This window comes from Trichomycterus rosablanca, chromosome 5 (genome assembly GCF_030014385.1).
Source record: "Trichomycterus rosablanca isolate fTriRos1 chromosome 5, fTriRos1.hap1, whole genome shotgun sequence".
Lineage (NCBI taxonomy): Eukaryota > Metazoa > Chordata > Actinopteri > Siluriformes > Trichomycteridae > Trichomycterus > Trichomycterus rosablanca.
In genome coordinates, this window is record NC_085992.1 from 33,564,121 (window position 1) to 33,584,302 (window position 20,182).

The following is a 20,182-nucleotide window of genomic DNA, read 5'->3' on the forward strand; positions in this document are numbered from 1 at the left end:
CCACTGAGTGAAGAGTAAAATACAATGAGCTTAACACTAAACAGTTCTACACAATGCTCATTACCATTCAGGAACCTTGCTTTGTACACAGTCACACTACAGCAGGGAGTAGCCATCCCCAAACTGAGATGGGACCTTTTCGGAATTGGATATGAAGGATTCCTCCCAGACTGGGAGAAGAGACACATAATTAAAAATGAAAGAGTTATAGTATGTGGACTGGCTGAAGTCAAGTCTGTCTGCCCATATTGGCTTTCCAATTTAATTTGGTGAGCTGCTTGACAGGCATTAAGCTATTCTAGAATAAAGTTCTATAAAAATGTGTTTTAATGAAACTTGATTAGTATGTTTAATCTAATGGTTTATAAAGTGTGGACAAAAGTGCAATACTGAAAACAATCAAATAATAGGGGTGTCATTACTTTTTCCGTGCATTACATAATGTAAAAAAAACCACAAAACAAATATGCTTGTAAAAGCTTTATTTTTACCCAAACCTCACAAAAAGCACCTTGACTGAATTAACTGTGTCCTTATTTAAACTCTGAATAGGTAGATTTTCACAGAAACGTTTACGATTCTAGCATGTTACAGGAACTCAAAAAAATGAGCTAACAAAAATGTGCTAAAACTCTGCTGCTCTGCAATTAAATGCAATCTATTAACGAACTTCATAAAAAACAAAACAAATCAAGGCTAACCATAGTGTTTTACATTAAATGCAACAACTGGTTAAAAAAATCTGTTACTATCAATAACTCCAGTATTATTATAATTTGGTATTTCATATACATTTCCATATACATCTACTGTTAAAAGAATCCTCTATTTAAAAAATAAAATAAAAGCCATGTATAAAAGATTCAAGTTTGGCCTCAGTAATGCTGTGTAGTAATGAGGCTGTTTGGTGTGATACGATCTCACGCAGAGTGAATCAGACTGAGAGTGAGTGAGTTAAGTGAGGTTGAGCGAGTAAGTGAGGGGGCACCTGATGTGGCGGCTCTGTGGAGCTCTACAGTGTTCATGTACTTCCCTGATCATACACACAGTGCTTGCAGTTTGGGAGAATAGTCATGATGGCAATACCACTGAATCATGAGTGAGTGAAAGGCCATGGTGGGAACGGAGGAGGGGCGTGCTGGCTGGCTGACTGGCTTTATGCTTCTGCTGCCTGTTTACAGTGTTTCCTTGGCCTTTTCTTGGCTGAGGTGTTGCGGCGGCGTTTGGTAGGTTTAGTGGTAACGCCAGAGTCCTGGGAGGGCACCGCTGAAGGCTGCAGGTCAGAGTCTTCATGCTCCAGGCAGCACAGCTGATTGCTGACAGGGTGTGGTCTCAGCGCACCCTCCTCGTGAGCCTTACAAAAGGAGTTGGGGCACAGCTGGCAGAAGGCATCAGACAGCTTTCCACAGACATCACAGTGATGCCAGGGACACTCCCAACGACCTGCTCAGCACAAAAATAATCCATTTAATGAGCTGCTTGAATATTTGTATGTTCATTAATCTAATTATTATTTCCAATTAAGCATCAACCACAGCTCAACAATTTAAAACTATAGATTTACTTTTAAAAAATTCATTACTGCACCAACAGGCAAAATTCAGTCAATGCCAACTGCTTGCTTCAGTTCTTCTAAATGTCCATGGTTACAAGACAGTAGATCCAAAATAGAAAATATGCTTACTGCTAGCTTTGACATGAGATTTTATACAACTATTTGAAGCATGAATACAAACTGCTGACCTGTGTTAGCTATTGTTGAATAATTTATAAAGGGTGGAATTACATGGTGTTACTGGTTTTCTTTAACATTGCTAACATGTCACAGCTGGCCGTTTTAAGCTATGACAACTGTATTTCTAAACAGTGAATATATATTTACACCCTTCTAATTTCAAACCTTCAGTGAATTGAAGAAATGTTACTGCATTACACTGATATAACTGGTCAGAAATTAGTGGGGGAAAATGTGCCACTATAATACTTCAGAAATGTTGATACAGCTGAAGTGACTCTTACCAAATGGTCTCTTGGTGCGATCTAGGCAGGACAGGTGGTAGGCTTTAGTGCAGCCCTTGCGGTCACACAGAACCAGCTCTCCCCCGTCCCCACAACGGAAACAATCGTCCTCGGACTGCTTTTTTCCTTCGCTCCGAGCGCGCCGTCGTTTAGATTTTTTCTTCTGGGGTTTTGCCTTAGCCTTGGGCTCTGAAGTTGTCGTAATCTACAGTAGAAAGTGATCAGAATCCAAGTCAGACTTAGATGTTATACAAGGTTTCATCCAAAGTCCCCCATCTTTAAAAAAGCAGGTATTTGATGGATACTTAATGTTTCATTGCTAATTAAGAGATGCAGATATGCAGAGGTGACTTGCCTTGGGTCTGTCTCCTAAGAAGCCACTGCAGTTGGGTGCATCACAGTGACATACAGTCTTCTCATTCCCCAGACAGTCCAGATTATAGTTAAAGGTCAATTCAGTTCCTGCACACACAAAGCAGAAAAAAGCCATTAGCAGCACTAAACGTTAAACTGTCTGACAAGTAGAAGAAGGCATTACTTTTTAGGCTGACAGTTTATTAGGTAAACTACACTTTGTAATGTACAAGACGTACCTAGCATATAGCTACATTTTCAGAAGTGTAACCCACTGAGTGCAGTTGTAGGTGGTTAAGGTACTGGACTAGTAATTGAAGGTTGCTGGTTCAAGCCCCACCACTGCCAGGTTGCTGTTGTTGGGTCCTTGAGGAAGGCCCTTGACCCTCAATTGCTCAGACTGTATACTGTACTGCAAGTCACTTTTGATAAAGGTATCAGCTAAATGCTGAAAATGTAAATGATATTTATAATAATCAACACTTAATCTGTAAGCCAGTGAAAAACTATAACAATTACTATAAAATGTTATCATTTAAGTTGAATTACTTTTACTGTTCAATAACTTATGTCTAAAATGTTATTTTTGTACACTGATCAATTTATTCCATTTAGAATTAAGAACTTCTATCCTTCTGAAAACCTCAGAATTAATAAACCAGATATTTCATGATTAAGTGCATTTAAGTTCATTGTGACCATATGGATAGTGTTTTCCCCCCACGATATTTTGTCTTGTGTTTGGGTTTTCAGGCTTGTTAATAGCTGGTTCTTTGTTTCTCTAATTGTATTTATGTATCTTGCTGTTGGCTGTACTCTTTCTCTTTTACCGTTAACCCTTCCAAACATAATAATCTGTTTCAATGAACTGGTTTTTCTCCTGTCCAAAATAAAAGAGCTTTCATTTGGTTATCTGGGCTTTGAGTGAAAGGTTAGGTTTGATTTGTTTGAAGATCTATTTGATAGTACCTTGGATGGCAAAAGAAGCCTTCTCCAGTGTTGTTCCTGCCCTGTATTTTATTGTCCAGCTTTTACACCCATAACACAGTATACTAAATGTACTCAGTGTACATATTCTTCTATTTTACACTATTGTACATATTTTACACAGGTAGATGCTAGCTGCATTTCGTTGCCTTGTACTTTGAACGTTAAAGTAGGGAGTCGATTTGCTTTCTTTACTGTGAGGGTGTAGAGTTTAATTGTTTTTTCATAATTAATATGGCATAGTGCTAGTGCCTAGAAGTGTTTGACAGAAGTTCTTGATCCACAGAGGGAACAAGTGGGGGCCTAGTTTCCTATTAACAGGTGGATAGGGATGAATTTGGTGTGTTTTATGCAGCATCTTGCACTAATTCAAGTAAATCTATAACTGTATGCTCAGTGTTGTTCTCTAAGCTCACCTGCTGGAATGTCACACACAGCAAACAAGCCCACACGGGTGTCCCCATTAACAGTCCACTTCTGAGTCTCACAGTTGGGTTGGCAGCTGTGATTCATGAAGCGAGAGAAGTTTCCTTTAGGGCCTGCATCAATGATCCGGTCCTACACATACACAGCATGTTATTATACAGGCATTAGCTGAAACACATGACAATCTTATCGTTACCATATGCAGTTAACTAAAGCAGTAATGACATTAAGGGAGGGACAGGAGTGCTGCAGGGGTGCTGAGTGCAAGGCATGAATACTCTAGACAGGGTGTCAATTCATCACTGGGATTTAGCAACCCTAATGCAAGTTAAACAAATGAGCTTGTCTTTTTTACTACTACATCATGACCGATAATCATTTTGGTAAGTGATACCATGGTAAGTGGTATTGCTGTATTGTAGCATTTAGTACTGTAGAGCCACAGCTGGCTGCCCTGAGACACTCCCAATGAAATACTTTTTGCTCTAGCTCTACTGCACACTGTCCAGCCACTGCAGACTGCAGACACCAGTGCAGTAAAAGCTGATTTTACAGATGCAATAACAGTAAGTCATACAAATTTCTCTCCAACAAGTCTGGTATTTGTGCCGAGTTGTTTACCTTGTCGATGGTGAGCATGTAGAAGTGTGTGATGTCATTCTCTTGGGCGTATTTGATTCTTGCTCTGCATTCCTCCTCATCAATCAACTCCCCCACATACTCATTTACAAACTCTCCCTGATTTACACACCAAAGAAAAGAATTCATTACTAAAACTCCAAGTGAAAAACTTGACCATCTTGATTAAATTGACCAACACTGCTAAAGATCAGTTCCAACAGCCTCTTTCTTACCTTTTTGATGTCTCGGAGTGAAATTAGACCCCAGCCCTTGCCTGCTGTGCGAATAATCTTGGTCTCTGGATAAAGGCGCTTGGTAAAGTCCTGGTTCATGCAGCGGTTTCCAGCTGGACACACCTGAGGATGGCACTCATACAGCAGCATGCGGTTAAGGCACTCAGACTCAAAACTGCAGGGTCGCTCATCACTCGGCTTACAGTTGCATTTAGGGATCTCGGAGATGTCGGCTGTATAGATCTGAACACGCCCAAATGGTTTGTTGGTCTGCAAAAAATAGTTTGGCATATATTTAATTTATACACTTATAGGTTATAACCAATGGTCAAAGCATATTTTATTGGTTTGCACCATGTAAAAAAAAAAAAAATAGGTACCTTTATAAATTTGTATGGAGGAGGTTTCCGGTTGTTCTCCTGAGCTTCTTTAGCTTCTCTCTCCATCTTTATCTCTTTAAATCGAGCCTCTGCCTCCAGCACAGCTAATGACACAATAAAAAAGGGATAGCCCCAAAGACACCCATAAATGACAGTGGTGTAAGCTATTACCAAAAAAAAAGGTTTAACCAATAACAAAACCCGTACCATTTTTAAAAACCTTCCCAATGCCAGTCCTCTGATGCCTGCTTGCTCTGTCTCCCTCCATGAAAGGGAAGACACGGCCCTGGTGGGTCCAATAGTAGTCTTTTGAGCCAAAAAAGTACACAGGGAACTCCCCAATCTCATGTCGCAGGTGCTGGATGTTCGTAGGGATGTTCCGGGGATGACGAATTTCTGCTGGCCACCACCTTAGGATTTTAGAGCAATAATATGAAAGAGGAAACACACAATAAGCTAATTGTATGCCACTGAAACACTGCAACATTCATTTAAGTGCAACAGTACAACTTGCCTGTAGTTGCCCAGTTTAACCCAGATAATGTCTCTGTATTTAGGTTTCTTGCCAGAGCGGCAGTCATGACAGAACCAGCTACCATCAGGCATGGTGATATTCAGGCAGTCAGGGTGGAATGCAGCTGGACACGATTCACAGCACAGGAGACTGCCACCTGTAACACACAGTACACTGTATAAACACACTGAGCAAAACAATAGTGACAATAGTGTATGTAGACAGTATATAGTGCTGCAACTATCAATTCCTTTAATAATATATAAACAGGATGTGTTCCATTTAAACTAAATGTAAAATACATACTACACATAAATGTGACAGTGACATATATGCATTTAACCACTTACATTACTGCAGCAGTAAATATGGTAGTGTTTTGGCTTTCTCTCTTTTAACAAGCTGTGAGAACCCACTTAAACATTAAACTGCTTGTTTAAATTAGCATGGCAGCCTATAGCACAAGTAGTTGAGTTAAATCATTATGGCAAGGAACACAATGTAAGTACGTTAACCTAAATAACCATTTAACATCAATTCAAGTTTCGCAAGATTTTCATAATGATTCTATTAGTCCTTTGTTTACCAAAATCAAAGCATGCACAGAATTTTAGAAGTTGAGCAATAATCCTCTCTTACCATTGGAGCAGATGAAGCACCAACTGACATTGACATGTGTATGATGCCTGTAGCCTTTCTTAGGGCTAAAGTGGTTGGTACACACGATAGAAGTGGATGTCAGCATCTCGCTTCCTGCTGCTATGCACAGGTCTCCAGTGTGATAAGCAACCGGACAGAGCAGACAGCGCATCATCCTTCCTAAAACAGGTAAGTAAAATATGTATGATTAAAAACTTTTACAAATTAGCAGTTGTTTATGTAGTGGGGGGAAGGGGGGACGACGAAGCAAAACATGTGAACTTAAATTTCAAAACGTATTTGCATGCACACATTTACTAAATCTTAGAGGCAAAATGTAAGTTTTAGCTTTTTTTTAATATAAAGACCACTATTTATAGCACTATTTATTTAAATATGTGACGGTCTATGGAAATTAATGAGAAACATCATTTAAGTATAGAACATTTTCTCAGGAAAAAAGTGTATGCTTTGACATTGCCAGGTATCCAACAGACACAATTGGCGGTACCTACTTATTTATTCATCAGTTTAAGTTTTAATGTCAGACACAGTTATGGACAATTTTGTATCTCCAATTCTGTCATTTGTACGTCTTTGAACTATGGGAGGAAACCCACAGATACAGGGAGAACATGCAAACTCCACACAGAAAGGACCTGGACCGCTCCACCTGGGAATCAAACCTTGCTGTGAGGCTTGTGTGAGTGTCTGTGTGGACGAGCTGATTGTATTCAAAGCATCTTGAAAAAAATCTGTGAAACTTTTCACTGGCCCATTGATTAAACAGAATGTTACATTATCATTGGTAAAAGTTTAACAATAACTAGTTCTACTTGCAGGAACGCAGTACCTTTGGTGGCTTTTGCAGTGCCACGGCCGCTGCAGTGACAGCTAAGGCAGGTATGAAGTGGGCAGCGAAATCCTCGGTTGTCAAAAACAGTCAAAGTGCTCAAACGTAAGCACGCCTCATGATAAAATCGCCCACAGTGTTGGACATTGCAGCGTTTTACCTCCCCTTCAGATTTCTTACAAGTATAGCATGTGTGTACGCCTGAAACAGATAAAGAGCGTAAACATGTGACTTAGCTTTTTACACATCACACAAATAAGAGTACAAGAAAAAGTCAAGTATTCGTGCAAGTTAAGTAAAATGTTTCATATACCTGTGCGACAGGCCATGCAGAGCACCTTGTCAGTTGATTGTTCCAAATTCACACATTCTCTGTGATAGGTACCAAAACACTGACCCTCACACGTCACCAAGTCCTCACTTGTCTTTTCACAGACCTGAAAACACATAAATAAATAAAAAACATACTTACACAAAGCCATAGGAAGTGAAAAAAAAAAATCACTTTTTTATGAAACAGTACATGCACACTTACCAGACACACACTCTCCTTTTTATTATTGACTGTACGCTCTGCCTTCTTGTGAGCATGGGCATCATCAGGACCGTCGCTGAGGGAATCTGGTCTTTCCTCACACACAGTCTAAAAACCACATTAACACAGTCAGTTTGATTACACTGTGCAAAATCTACCTGAAAGCTGCTGATATGAGTTATGACTTTTGACTGGTCCAAGTTGTCCATTAAAGACAAACATACCTCTGGGTGGGGCACAGATGATTGCTGGTTCTTCTTGGATGCCGATTCCTGCTTCCTCTTTCTGACATACTTGGCCTTTACTTGTGGATCCTCTACTGTTAGAAAAAAGCCAAACCAAAACATATTCAACAAGAATAAATAAATAATAAGAGGATATAACAAGCATCTATACTGATTAAGCCATTTACCAGGAACTTGTGTTTTGGACCTTTTTCTTTTCTCATCTGTGGTAGATTTCGGTTTCTTTCTCCTAGAAGGGTCGGCTTCGGGTGCCTATAAAAAGCAGCACAGGAACTCAATGGTCAAACCATTACAGGAAGAGTAATTTACCATGGATGAGGATTTTATAACATTATGATTAATAAAATTTGTGTAATTTAGTTATATGATAAATATGTTATTTATTGACCTGTTTGTTACATCCAGTTTATATTAGTTTACTTCACTTAAATGCTCATGAATAATTTTGGATTGTTTAGATTGGCTAGGAAAAAGTTTCATTATTTAAAATGCCAGAAATTAATGACAGAGTTATTTTTTATTTTTTTTATCACAGCAATGGCACAACAAAAGAAAAAAAAACAACCATTTTTCATGTCGGAACTTGCCGGGTTAAATATTCAACCTTTTAGAATTGTGTTGTAGTATTATACTGCATGTAAATAACTGATGTGGGTTTAAGGTAAAACAATGGTAACATCTTTTAGTATTTACATTTAAAAACATAAGTTAAAGTTGAGATGATCGTTCAGCTTTATTTAGCAGATTGTATTTGTTTTAAATGATAAATACAATTTAGTCATTATAAATTAAAGATGGGTAATTTAAACAAATCTTAAAGACCCATAAACATGCTGCATATAAAAGAATTGTGATGTTTTCCGACTTTCAAAAGACGCAGCAGTGCAACAGAAAAACACTGAAAATGACATGGCTTAATTGCAATTACTTAAACTACATAATTCTGGCATAGTCAGTGGTCCAAATTTTAGAAAGTATAATACCTTCAGCACCTGATGCCATCTTAAACCCTCACCCTTCTTGGCTTTCTTCTTGGGCTGAGGTTCAGCCTCGTGAAGTTCTCCTAGTGCACGTTTTAAAGGTTTCTTCATTCCTGGACACAGAGTTACTAATTAAAAATTACTTCTGATGCTAAATCAATGCTGAACAAATCAAAAATCACCTTAAAATACTTTTTTTTCTACAGTACAGACTGTACAGTAGACTGCATATTTACTTTTTTCCTAAAGTAATATTCCAAAATGGCAAAAAGGTAACAAAGCTTGTACAGTTGGAGACTTCATCTTCTTACATCGTCTTATATTCATCTTGTGCCAATCAAAGAAGCTTTGCACTGAGCAAGTCCAAATCAAAATCAAGCATTTTACTTAAATAAATGATTAGACTTTTGTATTGTACTCTTTTTACTTTGCCTTTTGTTTTAATTTTATTACATTTATAGAGATTAAATGAGCTCAGTAGTTCTATTGTATATTTTTTTCTGGAGCTGAAGCCCAAATGTAGTATAACTGGGTGTATAGTACACTATGCACATCATAAAACAGTTACATTGCACCCCAACTAGGACGTGTGTCCAAAATAGGAAGTTAATTGGAATTAAACATGGTTAAAACTTTTCCTTTAATGTAAATAAGTTAAAATTACTAAGTAACAAGTATTAAGTGAATATAATGGATCCCTTGATTACTTAATTTAGTATTCAGACATAAGATTTTTAGAAAGAAACACAAAGATTTAAACTTATTTACATACACAAGCCTATCCCGGGTCACTATTGTGCATTTTCACCACGGTGAGAAGGAATGACTGCTGAATAAAACTGGCACACAGCTTGTTCATCCAAGCATTTTAAAGCTCACTGTGAGGATCCACCACTGGTTTTACATGTCTGAGTATGCACGAGCTAGCCTGAGACCCTCCCAGAACATTAGCAGACAGAGCAACACGTTTGAGTTAATTATTATGGATTATAAAACCTAAACAGATAATAAACAGAATGTTTTCTATTCTTACCTATGACTACTGGCTTTAGTAATTCTGTGTTCAGACCTTCAGCAATACTAGCAGATGCCTTGATTTTCTGCTTCTTCAGGGAACTTGGTGCTGCTGGAAACTTCTGTTTGAGCTTTCCCTGTTTCTGAGGTGCTTTTAATTGAGGATCAATGTCAACAAATAGGACATCCTACAAACAAACAATACATATATTAAGCAGACACACATCAGATATTGGGAATTCTGACGATCGGCATAATGCATGATACTGTTTAGGAAAAAAGAAAAACATTTACAACACCTGCAACGGCTGCTTTTTATATTTCCCAGATTTAACATATTTCCTCTTATGAGATTTCTGAGGTCCATCTGCATCAGTGGACATATCCTAAAATAGAACATTTATCAAGGCATGCTAGAACAGTAGTAAAGCAAGATAATGTGAACTGATACCTGTGCGATCGGTGCACTTACCTGATCAGTAGAATCAGTATGAGTGGCCGCCACAGGTGGGGTTGCGCCCGGAGAGGTTACTTTCTTTCTCTTCTTTGCAGAAGCATTCTGCTCCTTGCAACTACTTTGTCCTCTATTGGTTGGTGCTTTAGTGGCAAGGGGCATTTTTCCTGCTGAAGTGCTGCTGTAGGTGGGAGGGGAAGGGGGGAGAGGGCTGCTCAGAGTCTGTACAGTAATGGGGCTAGACTGAGTGGAGTCTGGGGGAGTGAGGCTGGTTGTGTCTGGAAATTCTTCATGATCCTGCAGTGGTTGTTCCTGCATGCGCTGCTGAAGCTCTTGCTGAATACAGGAGTTAAATCGTGGCTGGCTGCCTTCATATGAGAAGCTAAACTTTTCCAGTCGCTCCTCTAATGATAAAGCTGCAGCTTCTATTACCTGGGAGATGCCCGTGTCCCATGGTATCCGCAGCTTGCGTGGAATTAAGCGCTGAAAAGAAACCACCAACCAGTTTGAAGAAAAAGCAAATTATTGTACTTGGCAAAATAGATGTCTTATTTATAAAAGAATGGCTTCACCAAAATAAGATAAAAGTTTTTAAATGGCCCAGTCAGAGCCCATATCCAATTGAAATTTGAGGACTGAACTGAAGAGAGCTGTGAACAGAAGATGGCCTTGCAATCTGACAGATTTGGAGCACTTCCCCAAGGAACAGTGGGCAAAGCTTGCCAAGCTCCTACCCAAAAAGACTGAAAAAAGAATGCTGTCATAAAATTAAAAGGTGTTGTAACAAAGTATTAGTTTGGCAAATAGGAATGCATATTATTAACACTAAAAGATTTTAGTTTGTTTTTTAATAAAATTTTACAGATAATAAGTCACATTACAGATAGAAAAATGTAAAATTATTATTATTATTTTTTACATTACAAAATTCTGGCATTGCAAAATGCGTATGCAAACTTTTTATATCTACTGTAAGTTAATACCTTCTGCCCATCAGAATGGGCACTGGTCTGTTTGCTTCCACAGCATAGTGTCTGGTATTGATCTTTTCCTGAGAACAGGACCAGGTTCTTCCCAGCAATGTATGCTCTTTCTGGAGCATCGCTGAAATACTGCAGGTGGTAAAGTAACCCTGGCAAAAAAGAAGACAAGAAAAGGTAAAGCACTGACTTAACCATCCTGTACTATAATAGTCTAACTTTGCTATAAGTGTTGTTGCCAGCACTTACCTTTCTGTCTAAAGTGAAGGTTGAACTCTGGGTCTGTAGTAATCATACATGGCCACCAGGGATATCCAGACGCTTTAGCCCAAACAATATCACCCACTGAAAACTGCACAGGAGGTGACTTAGACCTTTGTAACATCTCACCCACATCCTGCACATCAGTGCCTTCCTCAGCATCCAGTGTAGATGGCTGCTGAAAAAAACAAGTTATTTTAAGATGATGTTCAGTCTTCCCTCTATTTAGTCTTTTAAAATGATGTCAGTGCAATGACATTAATAACTCCTGCTGTAGTGCTGTGCATGTAATCATAATCAGGATTTCTATCATTGCCAAATACTAATAAGTGACAGTTTAAGCAAAAGCTAACCAATTGTTTATTGGAAGATATTCATTTTAGTTCTTATAAAATAAAGCATTTTTATTTCCACCATCTTTGCAACATTTCAGGCACCTATCAGCCATATAAGTCAAGGTCCCTTTTTGTTTTATTCAGGCTCTGACAACCAAATGAACACCAATACCACAATAAAAATAACTTAATTTTAAAAAAATGTCTTCAAGTCAGATAGCACATTTACACCACATTATACAGTGAGGAAAATAAGTATTTGATCCCCTGCTGACCCCCTTACAAAGACACAGTCCAGAAAATCCAGATAAAAAAACATTAAATAAAAGTTATAAATTAATTTGTATTTAATTAAGGGAAATAAGTATTTGATCCCCTACCAACCAGTAAGAATTCTGACCCCCACAGACCGGTTATGTGCCCATGAGGCACACAAATTAGTCCTGTCCCTGTATAAAAGACTCCTGTCACAGAATCAGTTTCTTCTGTTCAAATCTCTCGACCACCATGGGCAAGACCAAAGAGCTATCAAAGGACGTCAGGGACAAGATTGTAGACCTGCACAAGGCTGGAATGGGCTACAAGACCATCAGCAAGAAGCTTGGTGAGAAAGAGACCACTGTTGGTGCGATAATTCAAAAATGGAAGAAATACAAGATCACAGTCAATCACCCTCGCTCTGGAGCTCCATGCAAGATCTCACCTCGTGGCGTAAGAATGATTCTGAGAAAGGTGAGGTCAGTCCAGAATTACACAGGAGGAGCTTGTCAATGATCTCAAGGGAGCTGGGAGCAGAGAAATGCTGGATATGACCCCAAGAACACCATCCCCACTGGGCATTTCTCTGCCTCCAAACACGGCGAGTGGAGTTGATGCCAAAGAGCTCAATTTTGGTCTCATCTGACCATATCACATTCTCCCAAGCTTTCTCTGAATCATTCAGGTGTTCATTGGCAAACTTCAGACGGGCCTGTACATGAGCCTTCTTGAGCAGAGGGACTTTGCGGGCACTGCAGGATCTCAACCCATTACGGCGAAGTGTGTTACTAATGGTTTTCTTGGTGACTGTGCTCCCAGCTCCCTTGAGATCATTGACAAGCTCCTCCCGTGTAATTCTGGACTGACCTCACCTTTCTCAGAATCATTCTTACCCCACCAGGTGAGATCTTGCATGGAGCTCCAGAGCGAGGGTGATTGACTGTGATCTTGTATTTCTTCCATTTTCGAATTATCGCACCAACAGTGGTCTCTTTCTCACCAAGCTTCTTGCTGATGGTCTTGTAGCCCATTCCAGCCTTGTGCAGGTCTACAATCTTGTCCCTGACGTCCTTTGATAGCTCTTTGGTCTTGCCCATGGTGGTCGAGAGATTTGAATGGAAGAAACTGATTCTGTTACAGGAGTCTTTTATACAGGGACAGGACTAATTTGTGTGCCTCATGGGCACATAACCGGTCTGTGGGGGTCAGAATTCTTGCTGGTTGGTAGGGGATCAAATACTTATTTCCCTTAATTAAATACAAATTAATTTATAACTTTTATTTAATGTTTTTTTTTTCTGGATTTTTTGTTGATATTCTATCTCTCTGTTAAAATAAACCTTCCATAAAAATTATAGACTGTTCAAGTGTTCAAGGGGGTGAACTTACAAAATCAGCAGGGGATCAAATACTTATTTTCCCCACTGTATATGCTGCTTTGTATGAACAATTTCGGGGCTGTTTTTATGTTAGCACTTACTAAAGTAGGCTACAACTAGGGCTGGACGATTTTGCCAAAAAAAAAAAAAAAAAATCTCGATTATTTTTAAATTATAACCGATTGTCGATTACGATTACGATTTTTTTTTTTTTTGTATAATGCAATTGAAATAAGACTTAAATTTCCTTTTTTTTGCATTGTAATTTAAAAGACTGCAGAAGTGCAAAAATAGTAACAGCACCACCTATAATTATCCTTGTAAGGGACTCAAACTTTATAACAATAACGATATCACAATAATTAAAACAAAATAGAAATCTAAATTATCTATATGCTTTATAGGAATAGCTCACAAACAACTCTTGTTTTAAATATTGTGCAGCAGAACCACCTTACAAAAAGTTCTTTACAGGTTTCTTAAAAGGAACACAAGCCTGTTTACTGTTTCCACCACTAAGTGAGTCTGTATCAGTATCTGCACTGGGGGTGGGGGGTGGGGTGGGGGGGGCATCAAGTAATCTCTCAGCTCAGCTTTGATTTTGTCCACTTGTTATTGGGGGTGGATGAAGGGCGGGGCCAGTTCTGCTTCTAACAATATGGACTACAAATCCCAAGCTCTCACGGAATGTCACGTGACTGTCACGTCCCGGTCAGCCAATCCTGATCGGGCTCACCGTCTCCGAAGTTTTGATTCAGTTCAAAAGTTTTGATTGTTTGATTCAGTGAATCTCAATTAAACTCTTCTGTTTGTGTCTCGTTTTGCCGATCGTGTTTGCACTCCTTATTACTGAATCTAACCGTTACCGTGTATAATGCTTGTTGTCTTCCGTTTACTGTTTTGGTTTTCGCTGGTTTTGGACACTGTTTTTGCCCTTTTGATATTAAACTTTCCCTGATTTATATTCCGCGAGCGTCTGGTCACTTTCTGCCTCGTGACATGTTGGTATTTTAATGAAAATATAAAGTATGTAAACAATCGCGATTGTCACATTCTAACATCGGGTGAAAACGTTCATGCGAATTAACCAAATTAATCGTGAAAATCGCCCAGCCCTAGCTACAACCCAAACAGATTTCTACACCAAGCTAGTGTGCTGCCTTCAGTGTTTTCCTGACCTGTACTGAGTGGTTTATCTAAATAAAAACTTATTTTAATGTTTTGGCTTAAATTGAAATATATTTACTTTGATGTCACTCATTTCTGAGCAGCAATTGTATAGTCTTAGATATTTAGTAAACCTCAAAGCTTTTAATCATGTGATACCACCCTATTCCTGATATTCAGGGAAGAAAAAGCATGGAATCAGAGCCATACCACAGCATTTGATGTTGCATTGGCAGGTATGTCTGCATCAACAGCATCATGAGATTCGGACGGCAGGACATCTGTGGAGGTGGCAAGGTCAGTTGACACTCTGGCCTGGTCACACACTGGCTCTATGGTCGAGTGCAAAACAGGGGATGTGTCATAGCCATTAACACTAGGGCCATTAGTCTGTCTTTTGCTTGGGGGTAATTTCTTCTTCACTGGTGCCCTCTTTCTCTTTTCTATTCCAGCACTTGTATCCAGCCCCAGGATGCCTTCAGCTAAGCTTAGAGATGGATCTGGTTCATCAGTGACCTCTTCTCGATAGCTGGCTTCATACATGCTTTTTGGTGGCGACTTGCCATTGGCCACATGTGTTATTTTAAGTGTGAGCTCAGGGGAGGCGTCGGCCTTCCTCTGCGGGCTGCCATGCTGAGGTCCAGACTCCACTCCTTTGAGGACAGGTGATGTGGGAGGAGCAGCACAGAACTTTGACATTTTATCCTGATCCCCATTTAACAAGCGAGATGTAAGATCCTTCAGATGCTCATGACTGTGGTTATGATTGCCCATCTTCTGCAAAACACCATCATGCGGTGTAGCTGCCAGCTGAGTAGCAGCTTTATCCATGAGAATGTCAGGATCTGTGCTTCCATCACCAAGTCCCTTACATCCACATGGTGAACCAGACAGTTGTTTCATACTGGTGGGGTTTTTCAGCTCAGGCATTGCAGGCAGAGATCCTCCTTTACTGTCCATCAGTGCCACTCAGGGATCTGCTGTGAAATTAAGCAAAAATTTTATCATTACAAATCAGAGAAGGGATGGTCTTGTCTGATACAACTTTCTTTATTGTCATGGGGTAGACAACACCTCAAAAACTAGACAATATCAGATTGTATAGTTTCCAATAAGTAATTTCACAGCTTAAAAGATCATAAACTCTGAGCAAATCTACTTCAGCATTATAAATGTACATTTATAACAAACAATTCATTACAAGCTTAAACTAAACCTGCAAATTAAAATGAAGTGAGATGACAAATTAAAGCCCTTTTGACAACATAAAGTTACACACAGATGTGCAGAGTTTAACATGCAGTCTTAACAGTGAGACAAAACAACTTCAACTTTTGTGAATTTAATGTGTGATAGTTTTGTTGTTCATAATTTAAATTATGTAAATGCGCAAGTTTTCCTGGTTGGGTTAGAAACTTCACATACAGCTGTACACAGAGCTGGTCCAGCAAAACCAGTGCCAACACATCGATGTAGTTCCATTAACAACAGAAGCCTGCAGAGGTTAGGTTCAATTACTATAAAGTATTTCCCAGGAATGACCCAATCCAATACAGTGTATCACGACCAACACCAGCCAAAAATAATGGACCCATATTAGATCGGATGCTTGAAGAGAGTAAGGTTTATTACTTCAAAATGATCAGTATTTAAATAGGAAAGAGACAAAATGGGATCAGTACAGGCCTAAACAAAAGTGGCTCAGTTTAATATTTAGTCCCAAAAATAAACTAACTAACATCAATCACCATACAAATAAAACATAAATGTATTATATGTACATGACAAGAAAGTGTCTTTGTTTGCATAATTAATCCAATATTTGCGTTAGCTTTCAATTCACAACAGAATGTTTAATTAAGAGCAAAGAAAAAAAAAACTTTATCATAGGACACTTAATAAATTACAAAACAATCTAGGACAAGGACACAAATTACTGAGCTCTACTCTCCATTCATAGAACAAGAAAAGCCTCCCCCACACACAGTTGCACCTGTAGCATGCTAGCTTAACTAATCCATATTAAAATACATGGACCAGATATTAGTTGCAGCTTTGTAGATAAATACAAGTTAAGAAAAACAGAGATCTAGTTCGGTAGCAGTGAAACAGACTTACAGCTTAAATGAAATCAAAGCTTTATTGTAGATTTTATCATACTAGCCTGAACAACAAATAAACAAAGTGCACAGCATCATTAAATCTGAATGTGTCTAAACGATATGCATAATACCAAGCGAATCTAAGCAGTGTGGAGACAATGGGGGGGACAAATCCTGAACTGGTGTGGTGGGCTATTCTCATTCAAAATGGGCACCTCGGTGAGTGGAGCTCTGCCTGTTAACTGCTTGAAACCTATCAGTGACAAAAACAAAGCATCTGTAATGCTACTGATGCAGATCCATAATGGAGCACTTAAATGCAAATAACCGAGTCAGAATGGACTTTAAATCAATTCAGCGTTAACTAACCAGCCTGGTTTTAAAAGCCACTCTACAGAGCAACAGCTTTCAGTTAACTTCAGGGATAAACTAACATTATACCATTATAACATTATAGTATAAAAGATGCTGTAACGAAGCAATAACTGAGACGATGTGTTGCTTACATTTTAAACCCTAATTTCAATTAATTAAATTAAAAATAATTCCACAGGCTTAAACTCTGTACATATCATTGTAATGGTTATGAGAAGTTCATCCAGCCTGTTCCATCACTCCCCTGCTGCAGTATGCGATGCCTCTCACAGCTTGTGAGTTCTCATTTAATGGTGGAGCGCAAACACGACGAAATAAATGTTTGCCATAGCATTTATTTGTTTTGATCACGAAGACATAACTGCTACAACATTCAATGATAGCTGTAAATTGTAAGGGATGTCGGGGTGCTCGAGCTACTGTCCGGAATACCGTGAGCTTACAATAAAACAGCGCTAATATTAACGCGGTAATTGTAGCAGGTTGGCAAATCAAAGAAGCTCGTTAGCCACAAAGCTAAACTGACACAAAATGGCCGAGGAGCTAGCTAGCTAACTAGCCATGGGGGTATTTCGTTTGAATACAAAGAACTTCTCAAATAACATTATAAAGCATTACATAGATTTACCAAACAAAGTAAATAAAGCCACGACAGACAGAAGTCGACTGACAAACCGTGGCAAAACGCTAACTAGCTTTGAAGCATCAAACACCGCTGAATAATGACACGCCAGCACACGGGTTATTTGTCAGAAACACATTATAACACTATAGCAGCATTAAACAAATACGTTTTTATTTCTACCATATGAACCTACATCGTGAGTTGAACTAACCCGCACGAATCATTCCGCTTTGCTCCGACCTCTATTCATTCAGGTTCAAGGCTTTGCGGGGAAACTCTTCCCAATCAGCGCGAAAAATACTCACTTCCGATTGGTCGGCAGCAGCGCTCACTTCACCCGGCCTTTTCAAATCTCTTCAGTAGCCCGGCTCTTAACTCCCGACAAAGCATCTTCAAAAATGCTCAAATATCCAAACAAACCCGCCGAACGTGTGACTTACACCGAATAAACGCCACTCTAACGCACTTTGTTTTTGTCTCCTCAAAAACACTCGTCTCGGAGGGAAACTGGGCGGCCAACAGAAATGAGCAAACTGGAGGGCATCCTCACCAAGTGACGTCAAATCCAAAAGAGGCGGGATGTGAGATAGGTTGCCAGATGGCATACTTCAAAGCCTTTTTAACTACATTAAAATAACCTGATTTTTCATCACATAAACTGACATTTTCACATTACATTTATACAAATTGTATTTGATTAACATATCAAAGAAATCACACAAAGGCATAACTACTGCATATTTATGTATCAATAAATACTTTAAGTTCTTAGATTCTAAGATTGCACTGTTCTTAGATTGTACTGTTCATGCTGCTGCTATATTGTTTATTATACGTATATAGTGTACCTTTTATTATTTAACTTGATGTATGTATGTTGACACCTGCACCAAAATAAATTCCTTGTGCATCGGGTACTTGGCGAATAATAAAGATTCTGATTCTGATTCTTATTTTTTTAATAATTTGGCAACCCACGAATAGCGCGCCAGAAAATCTCGCCATCATTCCTGCTGGAACTACAGTGGCGCTTTCCTCAACCGTTTCCGCTACTTAGCAAAGGCCTAAACCAGTCGTCCCCAGTTTCTTTACGTTCACGTAACCCCTGTAAAAAAACTCTGCGGTTTTTAATGTCTTAATTCTAAGTAAATTAACAAAATTTTATTTTCAATTGTATACTGGGTGTTTAATGATGTCTGGCTTCAGAAATGCTGTATTTGCCAACGTCCTTTAAGGTCCAACAGTGTGAGACACTTGATTTTCAGCTTTATGTAAAGACAGGCAAAAAGCTAGCTAGTTAAAATATGCAATAAAAATATAAAAAATAATGAAATGGATAGGATTAACTACATTCACATAATATACTGGCTTGCATCTCTCATCATGCATGCATGCATCTGCACAATGAGTAGAGTTGTTGTGTTCCAAATAACATCCTATATACTAAATAGTGTTCTGCATTCGATCTAAACTAGGGCTGTCGTTAATCGATTAACGCGTTAAAATTTTAATCGCGATTAAAAAAAATTATCAAGATTAACATTTTTAATCTAACTATTTTTATTTGGCTGTTTGTGCCACATACATGTGTGTCTCTGTGGTAATTAACTGTATTTCAGATGAATTAGGATGTAAAGCGCATGAATTGTCCGATGATAAACTACTTTTAGCGGTTTTCACTTTTTTTACGTGTTGATGAAAAGATGAATGAAACCACGTGATCTCTGTAACGAGTATCTCCATTGGCTGCTAGAGCTGTCCATCAAAACCGTGTAGCTCCGCCTCCTCCCCCTCCGGTAAAAAGTGAAACTGTGTGATGTTTCATCTCTACAGTTCATTCAGGTTATTCTATCACATGGTTATAAACATGATTTATATTTGTGATGTTTGTAGTTTTCTAAAAACACATTCGTATCTGATATTTATATGGACTAAGCGTTTACATGGACTGTTTTAATTAACACTTTTTTATATAGCTACAGTCAATTACTTATAGATAATGTTTGCTAACTTGACTGTTTCAGGTATTTATAGATGTTTAAATGGTAATTTAGAACAATATTTCCCAGTATTCTTTTTGCACAAACACAGTATTAAAAGGTTTTCTTAATAGATCTATGAAATAATCATATCTGTGTTTTGATGCTTTATTGATGCCTTATATTAGATCAAAACATTATGGTTGGTGCACCTGTTTTCAGTGTCAGGGTCATGAACAGGAAAAGATCCTCACTTTTGTCAGATAACGTGCTTTCTACAATGAATTTAGATTTAATAATTTTATCATATTTTATGAATGTTTTATTGGTAAACACGCTCTTGCAATAACAATGTGCATAACTGTTCAAATTTTGCTTAATTATTAGTTTGCGATTAATTGAGATGAATACATATATATTAGGGCTGTCACACGATTAAAAATTTTAATCTCGATTAATTTTGTTCT

General features: G+C 38.5%; 1 protein-coding gene across 5 annotated transcripts; it reads right to left on the reverse strand.

Annotated features, from left to right (window-relative positions):
* Positions 1–467: 467 nt before the first annotated feature.
* nsd2 (nuclear receptor binding SET domain protein 2) lies at positions 468–18,271 on the reverse strand. Of its 5 annotated transcripts, none has more exons than XM_062996049.1 (23): positions 18,042–18,271; positions 14,845–15,614; positions 11,484–11,673; positions 11,238–11,386; positions 10,273–10,737; positions 10,100–10,186; positions 9,820–9,988; positions 8,790–8,899; positions 7,974–8,058; positions 7,786–7,880; positions 7,562–7,669; positions 7,340–7,463; positions 7,027–7,227; positions 6,174–6,353; positions 5,535–5,691; positions 5,228–5,430; positions 5,021–5,124; positions 4,641–4,910; positions 4,408–4,524; positions 3,777–3,918; positions 2,375–2,481; positions 2,020–2,224; positions 468–1,443 (listed from the first exon to the last, which is right to left on the reverse strand). In XM_062996049.1, the coding sequence occupies exons 2-23, from the start codon at positions 15,592–15,594 to the stop codon at positions 1,157–1,159; spliced, it is 4,305 nt and encodes a 1,434-aa protein (XP_062852119.1). In that variant the 5' UTR covers positions 15,595–15,614; positions 18,042–18,271; the 3' UTR covers positions 468–1,156. The 5 variants fall into 5 exon arrangements, with proteins under 5 accessions (XP_062852119.1, XP_062852120.1, XP_062852121.1 ...); XM_062996050.1 differs by having other exon boundaries at positions 14,845–15,611; positions 18,042–18,066; XM_062996051.1 differs by lacking the exon at positions 18,042–18,271 and adding an exon at positions 17,930–18,041 and having other exon boundaries at positions 11,484–11,670.
* Between the last annotated feature and the right edge of the window lie 1,911 nt (positions 18,272–20,182).